The sequence below is a fragment of the Watersipora subatra genome, chromosome 4 (assembly GCF_963576615.1).
Source record: "Watersipora subatra chromosome 4, tzWatSuba1.1, whole genome shotgun sequence".
Classification (NCBI taxonomy): Eukaryota; Metazoa; Bryozoa; class Gymnolaemata; order Cheilostomatida; family Watersiporidae; genus Watersipora; species Watersipora subatra.
This window is the reverse complement of record NC_088711.1, coordinates 45701484-45717694: the sequence shown is the minus strand read 5'-3', so window position 1 is coordinate 45717694 and position 16211 is coordinate 45701484. Positions and strand designations below refer to the sequence as shown.

The window sequence follows — 16211 nt, the reverse complement described above, 5'->3', positions numbered from 1 at the left end:
TCAGTTATTGGTGGGTTAAATGGCTTTATGTTATGATTAACTAGCTAGCTTTTTGCTATACCTAGTAGGTATACCTATAGGTAGTAAGCTACTAGCTATAGTGAGCTGGCTAGTTACTATAGCAGCAAAGATATTTGCTATAATCTTAGTTTTTTATAGTGTCATAGCTATTTGCTATCCTAAGAGATGTATTTGTTAGTTAGCTAGCTTTTAGATATAGCTAGTTCTTTGCTACAAGAAGCTGGCTTTTTGTTATAGTCATGTAGCTTGTTTGCTAGAGTTAACTAGCTATTTTATGTCACCTTTAGTCAGTTGTAGTCTGCATGCACAGTTTGACTGTTAGTACTCGCACTCCCTCTAGCCCGAGCTCTAGTTTTGTAGTAAGCCTTGCATGTTTTAGAATTCATCTGATTTACCAGGTAACAAACAAAGGCCAAGGCTGATATCTGTACATTCTTACCCACTGCAGCAATATTTGACTTGTTCACCCCAGCTATCACATGAACATTAAATGTTCTGTTTTTCTCCCACAGTAATTAAATAATTATTCACTCTAAAAATTGTAAAAATTGATTGAATATTTTGATATGTTGGGTTTAATTTATTGATGCTATCAATTGTGTGAAAATGAGTCATACTATAGTGAGGAGAAAAGTTGACGATTGCTGCAGGTACTAGGCTGTTTACATATGTCAGCTCTGGTGGGCGTGTGTGTGCACTGACCTGTCATGACGTAACGTAACGCACTGCTTATAGCCTACACCTAGCCTTCTGCCACTGTTCATTTATTCACATGATTCACATCTTTCGTGGTTGGTTTTCATGCTTTCGCGTTTTGCCATTAAACTCAAGCAATTGTAAGTTTTTCTCATGATAAGTTCTTCTGCAACTACATGTACAGATCAACTGGACAGACGCTTCAAATAATGGTTTCAGTTACTTTGATGGCTTGTTTGTGATTTTTTCGCACATTCATGTTAATTCTTTCATCGTCTGGCTAGATTTCTCCTGAAGTGCGCCAATGTTTAAATCAACTGATTTAAACAGCACTGCTTCCTGTTGATTGACCTCATCAGTCTCAAGGCTGTTGTTTGTATCCCTGAATTGTGCTACAACTCTCCTTAAATTCTCAGGTACATCGGATGCGACAGACTCCGAAGTGAGTGGTCCTTACATTACAGCCAATCAGGATGTAGCCATTTCCGCACCTTATCACAATAGTCTTCATCCATTCGATAGTCGGGGACCTCATACTTCTTTTGATTCTCTGAGATATAGGGAGCAAAGCCATCACTTGGAGTTACCCTTCAACCGAGCAGGCAACTCCAGCTTACCTATCCGATTGAGCGGACTGAGTAGTAGAACCACTTCTCCATATGTTAAAATTGAAAAGTCATTGGGAAGGTCATATGATGATGGTGGTCCAGGGCCAGATGAGCCCAAAGCTGTCTTACCTGAACCTATGTAAGAATACAAAGCATCATTCGCCGCCATTACTGACACGAATTTGGTTCATAAGCAGTTGGTCATGTCTTACAACAACTGAGTGAAGATGATATTGCTTGGATGCGTAGTATCCATTTTATGCTTCAACTGAATTATTCCATCTGGTTGCTCATTTGTTTTATATAATTATGTAACTGCAACAGTTACTTTTCATTCTTATCTCCCCTTCAATTGGTCCATATTAAGAATCTTGCCTCCAATTGGTCCATTATAAGAATTTTGTCAGTTTTAAACCTTCATTTCATACTTTTAGCTGGTCGTAGATTTTAAGTTATTTTATTTTATATTCGTATATAACTTTGGGTAGTTAGGGCTATTTATGTTTGATGGTGCTTACGCTGTGATAAATGTAAAGAAATGCTTATGTGATAAAATTCAAGCTTGTTGTTAGATGTTTTTCTATAGATGATCATGTATTTTCAAGTAGAATTCACAAATTTGTTCATAGTGTTCTGGAGTGTGTTACGTTAGCCATCTTATCAGGGGAAAACTAATCGCAAAATTATTTGACTTTAGAAGCCCACTTGTCTCCAAGTCTAAAATATGCAGAAAGTTTCGATACTTTCCTCAGCGATGCTAGTTTGTTAGCCTTTTTAAAATTGCAAGCAGTCGTAGGCAGAAATATTCAATATAGCGAATTGCATTCATTGTGCTCAAGATGTCATAGTTCATAGGTTTGGCTTGCAGTTTCACATAATTTTAGTATTCAAACTCTGCCAACACAGAACTTTAGCTATTGGAAGAATTTCAAACGAAGTTGTGGTAAACTGGTCTGTTTCAACACCATCAGTTCCAGATGACACATTATCAAACTGTATTAATGTATAACGTTATCGGTAATAATAAACAAAATGTTTTTCATTACATTTCAAAAGAAAGAAAATAAAAAAATGAAAAGACAGAAATTAGGAATTGTTGAGTGAGTTGAATGGATCCATTTTAAAAGTTAGTAATTTAATAGTAATGCAGAGGAATGTAAATAATGAATTGAAGGTTGTAGTAACAGAAAGTCCATAAACAGAAACATATGATGGTGAATGTAATATGTTGGATTTACGAATTAGAAGATGGTATTTGTCATGTGCGTAGAAGGATAAATATACATATTCTGGGCATAGTTTACGCAGGATTTTGAAACCTGTTGCACGAAATAATGGGGAAATGAGCAAGTTTCGGATAAAGCAAAATGTTCAAAGATTTTGTGATGTGCTGGGTAGAAGTGTCTCAATGTTAACAAAGGACAAAACTTGTGTTTCTAAGGCAGAGAAGAAAAACAACCAGCCACATATTTGCGATCCATGTTCAATTAAAAATCTTTTTAGAGAGCTAGGTTATTCGACAATAAGTCAAACATGTTTGTAGATCCTTGTAACATTGTTGAAGGCACACCAAAGAACTATTGGTCTGATTTACAGCATCACCCAATCCATATACACAACTCTCAGTGGTTGGCTGTCTGTCATTTGTGTGTCCAATTATAGCGATAAAGTTTTAAGCACAAAAAATCTGCTTACAGTGGATTAGAACTTGGAGCCTCCAGGTCTGCAGGCAGTTCTATCCACTAGGTCAAGTGGGTAAAATACTATACAATGGAATAATTGTGGTCATACCTATTACATCGGTTAAAATACACACATTCAAAGCACTTCGGAAAATACTATTGGTTATTAATAGCAAGCATGAAAATTATGATTGCATGAGAGTTCTTACCGCATAACGTAACCATGATTAAACTGGCTTCAAACACAACTCTCATTACAGTATATATATTTATACGTATATATACATGTATATATATTGTAATATATATATACTAGCCAATTGTTTATTGTTGCACGGGTAACAGAATAATTACCTAATGAATTTGAGTAACTTATCTGGAAAGCTAGACCCTTACTAAAACAATACTGTGTTTTGGGCCAGCTTAACATTAGTGACATGTAACAGTCAACAGTGCTAGTTATTAACCCCAAGCAAGCGTGAGTAATGGCTATTTGCCCAATGAAACCGTTGTACTCCGAATAGCTTAATGATTAAGTTTGCTACCCTTAGATCTGGAGGTCGTGAAATCAAATTCACTTTATAGATTATAGATAGATAGATTGATAGATAGATAGATTCACTTTATAGATTTATAGATATGTTTATGTATATTTGGCTTGTATCTATATAATGTAACATATATATTATATATACATGTATATGCCGTATATGTATCAATGTAAATATATAATATTGTTAAGTCCATATTTGGTATCTCACCAAAAGTGTTAGGAGATTTTAAGACAAATCATCTAAGTAGTTTTAAGTTCCAGGAGTTCTAATCTGTGTGGGTAATCAATCTATCTCTGTTATCAAACTAGAAACTAATGAGTAATTCATAAGCTTTGGTCAATTACAAAAGTGTACCAACTTGCCTACAAATGCTAAGAGCACAAACAATTTGAGACTTATCCTCTCTTTATTGTTGCCATAAACCCAACTACAACACGCTGTCAGTTTCGCATTCAACTTGGCAGTTGTCAAATGTTCCTGGTTGTGCATTTCTGCTCAACCATAAATTCTTGTTCCTAAACCGTCTAACAACCGCTGCCAAGCTAGAATAAATCAATCATTACTAAATCTTTAAAATCTTTCTCATGCACAGAGTATAGTGTTTACTTGCAGAAGTAAAATCAAAGCCTGCCTAGTTGAGTTTCACTTATAAGCGAGTACTTTTGCTTTATTCCCCTTTTATTGGTTCATATTTCGAGAGTTACACCTGTCATACCTTGTCAAAAAGGTGAGCTTCCTCATAGGCCCATTTACCGAGGTCAGTCTCTGCTATCGCCACTCTGTTGACTGACAGCAACAGTGACCGGTAATTCGGTAATAAGTGACCAAGTTACCGGTTACTTGTTTGGCAAAAATCTAGTATTAAGTTACTATAGGAAGCTGCTGCTTAGCCCACAAATAGTTCAATGTTTAACACAACAGCGAGCTGTCAGCAAAAAGAGGGGTGCCTAAATGACCTATAAACAGCTCTCAGCCACACTATTTTATTTATCTAATTTAGCATTTTTCTAACTTCAAAGCATTGAGCTTCTCAATGTGTTTTGCATTTGACGGCGTACTAGGGTACTGATTATGTCTGAACGATGCTACAGGTCAATATATTGATGAGTGGTACAAGTAGAGGGCTATTTGCAATGTTGCAGAGCTCATATTATTGGTGTCAGGCTGGTTGAATATGCAATACAAGCATAGATGATCTCTTGTTAGAATGCCAGCAATGTGTCATTTTGGTAGCAAGTATTGACTAAATGGCAAATGCATTAGCAAAATTCATAGAATTATCCTAACTCTAGGAACAGGAGTTTTATGAGGTGTCAATTATACACGCAATCAAGGCTGTTCATTTGTGGCATTGTCTGGTTCAGTACTGTTGTAATCAAATAGGTAGTCTGTGGTCTAGTAGTAGGTAGCCTGTGGTCTAGTGGTCTCGACTGCCTGACCTGTTGGGGTTCAATTCTTAAGAAAAGTCACTAGTGTTGACAGGAATGGCATCCAACCTCGAATAGCTTGTCATGGATGTTCCCCTGCCTTTGCATTCAGACATGTCTAGCCTAGATCATAGAGACAACATTTGTCTTTAAAAACACACACGTTCTCTGCTTCCAGTAAGCTAAGCAGACATACTCCATCTACAAGGGATTTCTCACACAGTCCATATAGAAAGGCTAAAGATAACATAACATTGCTGGAAGCTAGCAAGCAAGGAGCTAGAGGGGGCTACTAGCAATGAGTGCATAGTGGTCAAATCTAAACCCGTCTCTAAGCGTCTCCCCACATCCAGCTGTCTTTAATCACAACACAATTAGATAATGATATTTTATAGCAGCATAGCCTTGCTTCCAACAATAAATGCATCGCTGGTTAATTCTATCATCTAAGCTAATCCAGGTTGAACGAGGAGGCAGCTATGACAGGCTGTTTATAATCCTATCAGTCCTTCTTTTGTTATCAAGTGCCTGCGTGCGAGTCGAGCTGCTTGGACTGATTTTATACAAGACTTTCATTGTTTGCCTTTCAGACCGCAATCTGTACAGAAATACAGTCAAGATTTCTACATCGTTGTCTTAGCTTAGCATATTGAGCCTCTGCTGCCATTTTCTTACAAACTAAGTTTGAGAGAAAGTTAGACTGCAAACATAGAGATGAATTATAGAAGTGGATTATGCATCTACCTGCTTACTTTGATGTTTGCTCTACAGACACAAGCTGCACTCTACAGAGGGTAAGTAACTCTAATCCAAGCAAAAAGAAAGACAAACAGGGATGTGCGTTCTGGATAGAAACAACAAATTATATACATGCCAAGTCAATGAACATTTGTACAGAACTAAATAACCTGTACAGTTTATGCATAGATAGTTGAAAAAACGGTAAATAAGGCAAAAATATGAATTGCTATCTGCTGATTCCTGAATAGAGTGCATATATGAGCCGAATGGCAAATGAGTGACTTTTTAGGAAAACAACAAACATCATCTTATTTGGACTTCTCAAAGTACAGGCAAACAGCATTCTCATTTGACAAAGTTACTCTTTCAACACTAACAGGGGACACCATAGGAATAGTTTGTTAGAAAAACTGCTGTTTGGTTTAGCAATGATGGTCCTAGTTTTTGATTGGTTTAACTGGGATATCATTTACTTCTAATTGGTTTTGCGTTAATGTCATTAATTTCTTGTTAGAATAACTAGAATATGATTAATATCTTATTGGTTTAACTGAAGTTTCATTAATCTCTGATTGGTTTAACTGGGATTTTACTGGTTTCTGATTGGTTTAACTGGGATTTGTTTAATTTTTGATTTGCTTAGCTTGATGTAATGTCAGCTGTGTAACAAGTTTGCTCAGAAGCATAGTCTTTGAGTAGTAGGTTTGAGTTACTTGTGCTCAACTATTACACAATATTAATATTCACGTACTTCTGTGCCATAGAAGATTATTTCGCTGTCTAACATCGAGCCATTTGGCTTGCTGATTAACAGATACGTTGAACGAAAGTAGACAGCTAGTTTTAGCCTTTTAATTCTTTAATTAAAGAAGTACTAGAAACATTCAATACTTATCTATCATCTATTTAGTAGTTTAATGAAGCCTTCATCAAGTACAGCATAAATCACAAAACATAAAGTTAGGAGTTGTCTTCACTTTCATTCTTATGATTACATAACATTAGAACATTCCAAATTTGTTATCTTAGCAGAGTTTGACATGCATGCTTGTCTGAACCAGTATACTAAAGAGTATTGAGTTTGAGTGATGAGTGCTGCAGTTGATAACTTCTGTGGACAGTTTCTGATTGGCTATTAACGTGTATTATTGTTAGCGATTGATCTATCATGAGTACATACATTTTCATTTTTTATTATCTTCAGTAGTTTTGGAGATGTTTTGCTAATAAACTTTACTCGAGTAGAGCGAAGAGCGCAATTACCCTATTTCTGACTTGTACTCATCAGTATATATATATATATATATATATATATATATATATATATATACCGTACCGGCAGTGCAGCCGGTACGGTATGAATTACACAGAAATAAACGCAGTAAACAGAAATAGTAAACTACACCAAAGTAAACAAACTCCTTCATTTAAAAGTTAGAATGGTAAATTTTGATGCTGAATATGTTGATTATAAGGAAATCTTCTGTACAAAAGATTTTCTACTACTTGTGCAACCCTAGACATCCGGCTAATACAGAATAAATAACAAAATAACTGGTTTTAAAAGAATTGAAAATTAATGTAAAAAATACATTGTTTTGGTCATAGCTTAGTGTAATTAATACCAGCCAATATTGCATAATCCAAATTTCAGCGTTGCAATTTTATGATATAAAAATTCCAAATATGCAAACGCTCAATGTGTAGGCATTAATAATGTTGCAATGTGCCATTGTTATGGCTCTATATTGTTTTAGAAGAAGCTTAAATACATGTCAGCTTTGTGGCTGCAATAAACAAAGGTGGTAGCAGATTGTATGGTTGGCCAATAAACATCAGCGATCACAATAAACCTGGGTGGCCATAATAAACCTGGGTAGTCATAGTGAACCTGGATGATCACAATAGACTTGGGTGGTCACAATAAACTTGGGTGATCACAATAAACTTGGGTGATCACAATAAACTTGGGCAATTGCAATAGACACGCTAAATCAGCTGTGGGTGGTCACAATAAACTTTGGTGATCACAATATACTTGGGCAACTGTAATAAACTTGGGCAATTGCAATAGAGATGCTAAACCAGCTCGTGGGTGGTCACAATAAACTTTGGTGATCACAATATACTTGGGCAATTGTAATAAACTTGGGTAATTGCAATAGACACGCTTAACCAGCTCGTGGGTGGTCACAATAAACTTTGGTGATCACAATATACTTGGGCAACTGTAATAAACTTGGGCAATTACAATAGACACGCTAAACCAGCTGTGGGTGGTCTCAATAAACTTGGGTGGTCATAATAAACTTGAGTGGTCACAATAAACTTGGGTAGTCACAATAAACTTGGGTGATCACAAAAGACATGCTAAACCAACTCGACAAATTATCTGCTTAAAAACAATTTGCAAAGCAGCAAGAAGTATACTATCAACTTTTATAATTGCCTTACAGCTGCCACTGCTGATGTGAAATATTTCTGCACCCGTTCGAGTCTTTTGTCATATGAAGATTTATTTAGAATTTTAAGGTTAGGTTGTCAGACAAATACGCTCTCCACAGATTTCAATTTTATGTGGCTTTTTTAACAGTGACAACACGTCGGTGGTAAACCTTGTCATGCGTTTCTGCGTGTGGCTACATTTGCTTATATGGTTCAAGCAACTCTTTGAAATGTCTGCAAACATGACATTGTTTAGAAAGGCAACAAACATTTGTTGTTTGTTTGCAAAACATTTGGCTGTTTGGAAATGGAATCTGTTTATTGCGGTCAAACAGTTTTTCACAGTACTTTGGATACTCAACTAGCTGTACAACTTAGCTGATCAAAGGCTCATTTGTTCGAGTCAGAACATGAACTCAAAGTTTTGCACGAGTTACCTCTTACACGCACATTCCTTGCCATGTCAGCACATGTCATACTTCACATTCCTAATGGCTGGGTCACGCACACCAAGCTTCATAGACTAATTTGTAAGGAAATTATAAGGAAACAATATGGATGTGGAATGCTATGACTGCATTTTAACCTGTATATTTAGTATAAGCAACAAACCACAGAGTTACCACAAGCCTTGGCTACCTGGGCTAACAATTGTGGATGATGTGGATGTCAATGTGGGGACCCCATATCTTTGATAGCATAGATTGTTGTTTATGTGGAAGGCTTATATATTTTCCACGCCTTATTGGCTGAATCGATGAACAATGATCACACCTTTTAAATTTGGAGTAAGCCTCTCAACACTGTAATTCATTTTGCAAACATTAACAAAGAGAACATATTTCTAAAGATGTTTATAGACTAATGGCTCTGTAACCTATCCTACAGTTAGCGAGGATTTATTTAACATTAATGAGTACTTACAAAGCATCATGAAAAGCTATTAGGCAAACATGGCTGCCCCTCACCATGCAGTCTCAGCGCAAGGTTCCTTGCTGAACATCAGCATTCCGAAGCGTTGAATCCAACTGTATCTACTTGTTCACTTGTATCAGCGAGAAAATAAACCTTTTACCTGCACCATTTGAAAAACTTTTTTAAAGTTTGCTAAAACGAATGCTAGGTGCTCTTTTTAGGAATGATGAAGAAATAAATAGGCTTTAGCGTTATCACAGCAAAATTGAAAAAAAACCTATTGTTCTGATAAATAAATTTGAAAAGATTTTTTGCTTTTTTAAATTGGCAATCTATTCTTTAAAAGTATTTATTGAGAGCTTTATAAAGCCATTAATCTTCAAAAGAGCGATTCAGGGCGTGATTAATTTAATATAAGTATTAGTAAACTAAGTTATCTTATTTAACCCAGACTCCATGATACTAAACTGGGCTAATACAGGAATGCAAATGCATAACATCAAATAAGGTGTAATCTGTTAACCATTCATTGGTTTGTCTACAGACCTGTGCAGGGTGAATGAACTGTTGTACGATGCTGTGTAAGGGGTTATCTTCTCTTTGGATAATAGTGATTAGATACAAAGGGAAGATAACTCTTTATTTTACTTTTGGAGTTAAGAATTGTTCAAATGTTCAAGCTATATTCAAACCCGTTAACTGAACTACTGCCTAAATTTGCTAAAAAGTCATTCAGTGGCCAGAGCCAAATTTCCTTAATATGTCTGACCTCTAATGTGTAAGCTTAATATCAGAAAACTAATTACCCATAATCTGTATCGAAGAGGCCATCGCAATCAAGATGGCAAACCAATTGACTAAGATGATTTACGTAAAACCTCTATTTGAGTACTATGGCGCTGTGTTCTTTAACCCTTCCCTTATAATGGCATTCCATTTGAGGTGATGTTCAAATAGAGGGTAACGCTCAAATAAAGGTTTTACAGCAGTTTAGTTTAGGCCAACATTTATAATGATCAACAATGCCGTAGAGATTGATTCAGAATTCTTCTAGGACAGAAAAACGAGCCTTGTCTTTTACTAAAAATCTATCCACTTCAGAGGAGAAGTAGCACCAAAAAATCTGAAGGAGAGCAGCGGTGATAACGCTACCCCATGTGAAATCAGGGATCGACATGAATGTATTAAAGTTTGCCCTGACTCAATGTGCTAGTAGAGGCTGTATGATACAAGCATAGAGGGAAGCAATGGGCTGACCTTGCATAACCTTTCAATGTGCGTTTAATAAATCAGGTATTTTGTTTAATATTTTAGGCGGCTGAGGGGGCCTAACATCTGCTATCACTATGACATTGGCAGGTACTGTTGCCCTGGCTTCACACAGCGCAATGGACTATGTCTTCTTAACAGAAAGCCTCCCACCAGTGCACCTCCAGGTTGGTCACGTTTTTTACTCAGTGGTGTCTACCTACAATTTTCAGAAGAGCGAAAGGTTTAAAGTCTCAGCTAAGGCCATTTACTAAAAGATAAATTCATGAAGTATATTGTTAGAAGCAACTAGTGAAAAGTGTTTAAAAGAAACTAACAGAATGTAAAAAATACTAACAGCTATGATTCAGTTTTCTTACAACGACAGCCATTTAAATTTTTTAAATAAAAATAGAATTTTGCTTATCAACTTACTAAGAATTTTAAAACTTCCTGCTTTTGTATAAAATTGTAATGGCTTCTACACCAGATACAAAAAAAGGTGAAACTTTACCTAAAAATGGAAAATTAACATTAGCAGTTCTACTGCATACGTCACTTCATCAAAGAACACAGTCTAAACTGTTTTATTGGAGGTGAACATGTAAATACTAAAAATGCTTGTCTACATTGGATCATGCTATTTATCTTTGGTCAAATATCGATAGGATTAAAAGTAACCCTTATAAAAACTAAATCTTGCCTTCACATATCCATAGTATTTGAAGCCTTTGCTTGTGTGAGTTGTGTGCCCATTAGTGGTCCATCATTGGCTAATGGATTGTTGGCTTCTTACACACCATTGGGTGATTTATTTAGCCTGATAGAACTCTGATCTTTTATAAAGCTCAATATTTTAATAACGAACAACATTATTTTTCATCAGACACCGAGTTTGTAATATTTTATATTAAAATACAACATGATCAAATATTTTGACAACATAGACTATAATTACTGGACATGCTTTCCTGTTATAAAATTTTTAATAGAAAATCAGGCTAAAATCTCTTTTGACTTTCCAGTTTCTCAAGAATAAAATAGTCCCACAATCAAACACTAGCCAAGCGATTGTTTGGGAGCTTTATGATAAATGCATATGTGCACACAACTCACAAAAATTATTCATCATTTGCCAAAACCAAACCTTTGTACTGAAATCCCATCAAAAAAATTTAACCATTTTTGTGTAGTCTTTAAGTATAATAATGAGACAAAACACATATAAACCTATTTAAATATGTTACCAAGTCTTTGAAAAGTTGAGACAATATCCTAAAACTTACCCATCTGATTGGATAATACATAAATAGACAGATTGATTTGGCCTAAAGTTGCCATTAAAACCTGACAAGCTTTTTTTAAATCAAAATTAAAACCGACAAACAAAACGCCAATAAAGCCGTGCGACAGTTAGTAGAACTATTAAGCTGTGCGCATTTCACGAGAAAGGCGAGCACATTTCACCAGTCTATGGCATTGTACAATTGCCGAAGGTTTCTGTAATTAACGTAGAAGTACTGAAAGGTAATCGTTTCTTTTTTGTCGATTTTATTATTCGATTTAATTATTCGATTTTATAAGATTATTACAAGACTTAATTATAAGAATAATCATTCGAACTTACAAGATTGAAGTATATAGTGACCGATGGTGTGCAATATGTTACTGTTATTATTTTTCTAAAGATTTTGTTGATGGTACTACGGCTCTGCCCAATATCGCGGTACTGCCAAGCCATTTTTAATATCTGCAAAATTAAGTAATAGGCCTACACTTTCTTATAGATATACAGCTATTTTTATGACAACCAACTAAAATCTGTTTAGATTTTTAAATTCAGCATAATTTTATGGATATAAATTCAGATATCTAAATAAATATCACAACTTGATATTGGTTGCTATGACGTTTTGAAATGTAAACAAAGTTGTTTACATTTCATTGTTTTTCGTTTCTCTAACTTTAACACCAGTTTTCTCAAAACAATGTTTTCACACTATTGGTAAACATGCATTCAGTTTATTGACCATAAAATCTGCTGTAACTAAGCTGGAATCAATTTTTTTGTTCAAAATAATTGAGAATTTTCTCCTTCTGCTAGTGTAGATAATTTTAAATCTCACCCACCCGACATAACCATGGTTTCTGTGACATGACCCATTTCTTTATTTTGCTCGTTTGCAAAAAACTTCTAGACACACGTGAATGCTAATGCTTGCTTTCTGTTACAGATCGCTGTCAAAACCATTCTACATTCAACACAACCAACTTTCCAACTGTGTATATTACACAGCAGCTTGCCATTTTCCTTCTAATATTGCATTTCTCCTATTGCAGGGGAGAGACATAAACATATAATCTTTTCCTTTTATTATTGCTGTTTGCTGTATATAATAACACCCAGTACATTACAGCTACCATTGCAGCTACCATTGCAGTTCTCCTATTGCACTGCAGTGCCATTTGACTGCTAATATTGCATTTTTCAACCAGCAGTACCCTTTCTTTTTTCCAATATCACTTTGATCGAGAGGGGGGGGGGAGGGAGGGTGGGGTAGGCTGTATGACAGGAGAATTTCTAGTTGATGATGGTAGAGAGTGCATTTTCACTTAATCTAAATGTAGCACCTAGTTAGTCTGAGCTCCCATTAGTTTGACTACAAACGTTGGGCAAGAATAATATAGCCTCATCACATAGTAGGATCTTTGTTCATCTAGAGGTTCTTTTTCTTTGTTTAGTCATCAGAGGACTGTAGTAAGAGTACAGTGGATTTGAGTAGCACTTGGTGAACTTGGTATAAGTGAATCAACTCAATTATTCACCAATCTCATGTGTATAGCAGCAGCAACTGTTCAATGATTTTAAAATATCTACCAGTCCCAGCTTTATGGTGCTCAAATCCCAAATGCTGAGAGTAAAGCTAGGAATACCATAAGAAAGTTGAAAAAAACATGCATGACATTTGTTTTATAAATACTATTACCCTGGCAGTGGGAGTGCCGTGAGAAATTAGCCTGTGTAATATGCAACAGCACAAGTATTCCACACTGCAGCAAAGCGGTCAAGTGGTGCAGATGGTATTGTGCTTGGCTGGGAAGTTGAATAGCCTGGGTTTGATTCCTGAGTGGTGCAGTCCTGCTTCCTCGCGCTTAACATGGCTCTTGACTGACACACAGCTTTTTTTATAGTAAATATAAATATTATTATTATAGTAAAGACTAAATATAAACCCAAAAGGAAGTAACTAATAATAGGTTATATATTTCACAGTGACTCACTAAAAGGTAATAAAGATATCTCTATATTCTAAAACTCAGTTCAAAATCAAGGTTGCTGACCCCTGCTGTTCTCTGTAGCTAAAGAATAATATCTAAAACTATCAGTTAGAACATAGAAAACTTGTTGCTGGAGTCACAGCTACTATTAGCTTTAGTCAGAAATCTATGCTTACGATTCATCTCATCAGCTGATAATCAATTCAACATTGAAGCTCTTTTTGCTCTAAAGTTTTTGATTCTTTGAAAATTAATACAAATCAAAGAGGTCAATTATAGGCTAAATCATTCCCTGATGCAATCTAATGTACTTAAACAGGATCCAATTTGAACCAACAAGTCTACACTGTTTTAAGCAGCTGATATGAATCTGATGCCTTCGGTACAGCCTTACTCACTCCTTCCATATTCACCGCTACATCCTAACTGCTGCCTTTTCATGCTGCCTCTTAAGTTCTGCATCAAGTGACACTAATTATTAGGAAATTTGATGAACATTGTTCTAACGTAACAGAGACTGGAAATAGATCATTTGATTCCTCCGTTAGGCTCTGCACATTAGCAAAATTTCCTTGTGTAAAAGAACTTGTCCGACAAACTATTCTTAACCATTTCAAATGTCGTAAACTGTCTGTTTCAACAGATCCTGTTAAACCTCGCAGCACAGCAGGTGATAGACAACACAACTCAAAAAAATTCAGCCACGAATATTTCTTCACGAGTATTAGAGTCGAATGTTAAATATTACTAAGAGGAACAGTTATTCTGTACATTAGTCAATATGTAGTTCTCAAAGTTGGTGTGTATGTGTATATGCGTCTGTTTATGTCCAGCTATAGTTATTAAAATCTTGAAATTTAAAATTCTGCATTATGTTGGATTTGAACTCATGGAGGCTGCCACTGCAAGTTTTAAATCCACGTGCTATACCCTGAGCTATACAAGGCATATTGATCAAAGGGACTATTATATACGGTATAGCAAATGCACACGCCAAGTGAAGCATTATTTGAGCATTGCATGTACGCGTTACGATGCCCCTGTTATAAAATATTATTTGCCTAACTATAAGAAACAAACAGCTTTTTTGTTATTTTTTCGCTAGGGCAAAATTTTCCTGCCGAACGATATCAGCAATAATTTATCTTGAAATTAAAATTTGGTGATTTGTGTACTGATTATTAACGTTGTTAAAAGATATATGTGGCTCGCTATGGTAAGTTTAGCATTATCCATTATGGTAAAAACTTGTACTAAATGATAGATATGTACTCCTAGGTACAGACATGTACTACTAGGTGATAGACATGTACTCCGTAGCTGATAGACATGCACTACTAGGTGATAGACATGTACAATTAGGTGATGGAAATGTACTACTAAGCGATAGACATGTACTACTAGGTGATAGACATGTACCGCTAAGTGGTAGACATGTACTACTAAGTGATAGACATGTACTACTAGGTGATAGACATGTACTACTACATGATAGACATGTACTAGGTGATGGACACCTACTACTAGGTGATAGACATATACTACTCGGTGATAGACATGGACTACTAGGTGATAGACATGTACTACTAGGTGATAGACATGTACTACTAGGTGATGACATAAACTTCTAGGTGATAGACATGTACTACTAAGTGATAGACATGCACTACTAGGTGATAGACATGTACTACTAGGTGATAGACATGTACTACAAGGTGATAGACATCCACTACTAGGTGATAGACATATGCTACTAGGTGATAAACATGGACTACCAGGTGATAGACATGTACTACTAGGTGATAGACATGTACTACTCGGTGGTAGACATGGACTACTAGGTGATAGACATGTACTACTAGGTGATAGACATGTACTACTAGGTGATGACATGAACTTCTAGGTGATAGAGATATACTACTAAGTAATAGACATGCACTACTAGATGATAGACATGTACTACTAGGTGATAGACATGGACTACTAGGTGATAGACATGTACTACAAAGTGACAGACAAACATTACTAGGTGATAAACATGTACTACTAGGTGATAGACATGCACAATTAGGTGAGAGACATGCACTACTGGGTAATATATGAAATCAATTCTTTATATATGAGTCAATGCACACTGTCAATATTACTCCAATCTACTTTAGTGTTTAAAACCACAAGACATAACATCAAGCAGCTAAATTTAAGGTGGTAACATCCTTGACTTGATAATACTTTCAAAGTAGGTGAAGCATTTTTTTAAAGTACAAAAGTCGGTTATGAAACTCGTTCATTTAAAGTATAGATTTTCAACAAAGCTAGCTTTTTTGGTCCGATTATTTACTAGGTGTGCAATTGAGAGAGAAATTCTTTTGTTTGATCGAGCAAAATGTATTACAAATTTGTCAAAAGTACAGTAAATGTAAAATTTGGTAAATGTTCTGACAAAAAAAGCTAGCTTTTTTGGTCAGAACATTTACTAGGTGTGCAATTAGGAAAGAAATTATTTTGTTTGATTATTATATTATAAAGAGCCAAAAATAAGACTATAAAAATAGCCAAAAATAGAAATAATACTTTTTATATTTTGTTCTAACT

The 16211-nt window shown here is 35.5% G+C and overlaps 2 protein-coding genes across 3 annotated transcripts in view; both read left to right on the top strand.

The window, feature by feature from the left end:
• The window catches only part of LOC137392957 (interaptin-like), a 50198-nt gene extending 48293 nt beyond the window's left edge, over positions 1–1905 (top strand). Inside the window, exon 24 of the mRNA XM_068079327.1 lies at positions 1134–1905. Within this exon, the coding sequence (XP_067935428.1) occupies positions 1134–1468 (335 nt within the window). The 3' untranslated portion in view covers positions 1469–1905. The remainder of the gene's footprint in view (positions 1–1133) is intronic.
• Positions 1906–5542: 3637 nt separating this feature from the next.
• The window catches only part of LOC137393569 (neurogenic locus notch homolog protein 1-like), a 29003-nt gene continuing 18334 nt past the window's right edge, over positions 5543–16211 (top strand). Inside the window, exons 1-2 of one of the 2 annotated variants that reach the window (XM_068080183.1) lie at positions 5543–5782; positions 10404–10525. In XM_068080183.1, the coding sequence (XP_067936284.1) occupies positions 5703–5782; positions 10404–10525 (202 nt within the window). In that variant the 5' untranslated portion in view covers positions 5543–5702. The remainder of the gene's footprint in view (positions 5783–10403; positions 10526–16211) is intronic. The other variant, XM_068080185.1, reaches the window with a different exon arrangement.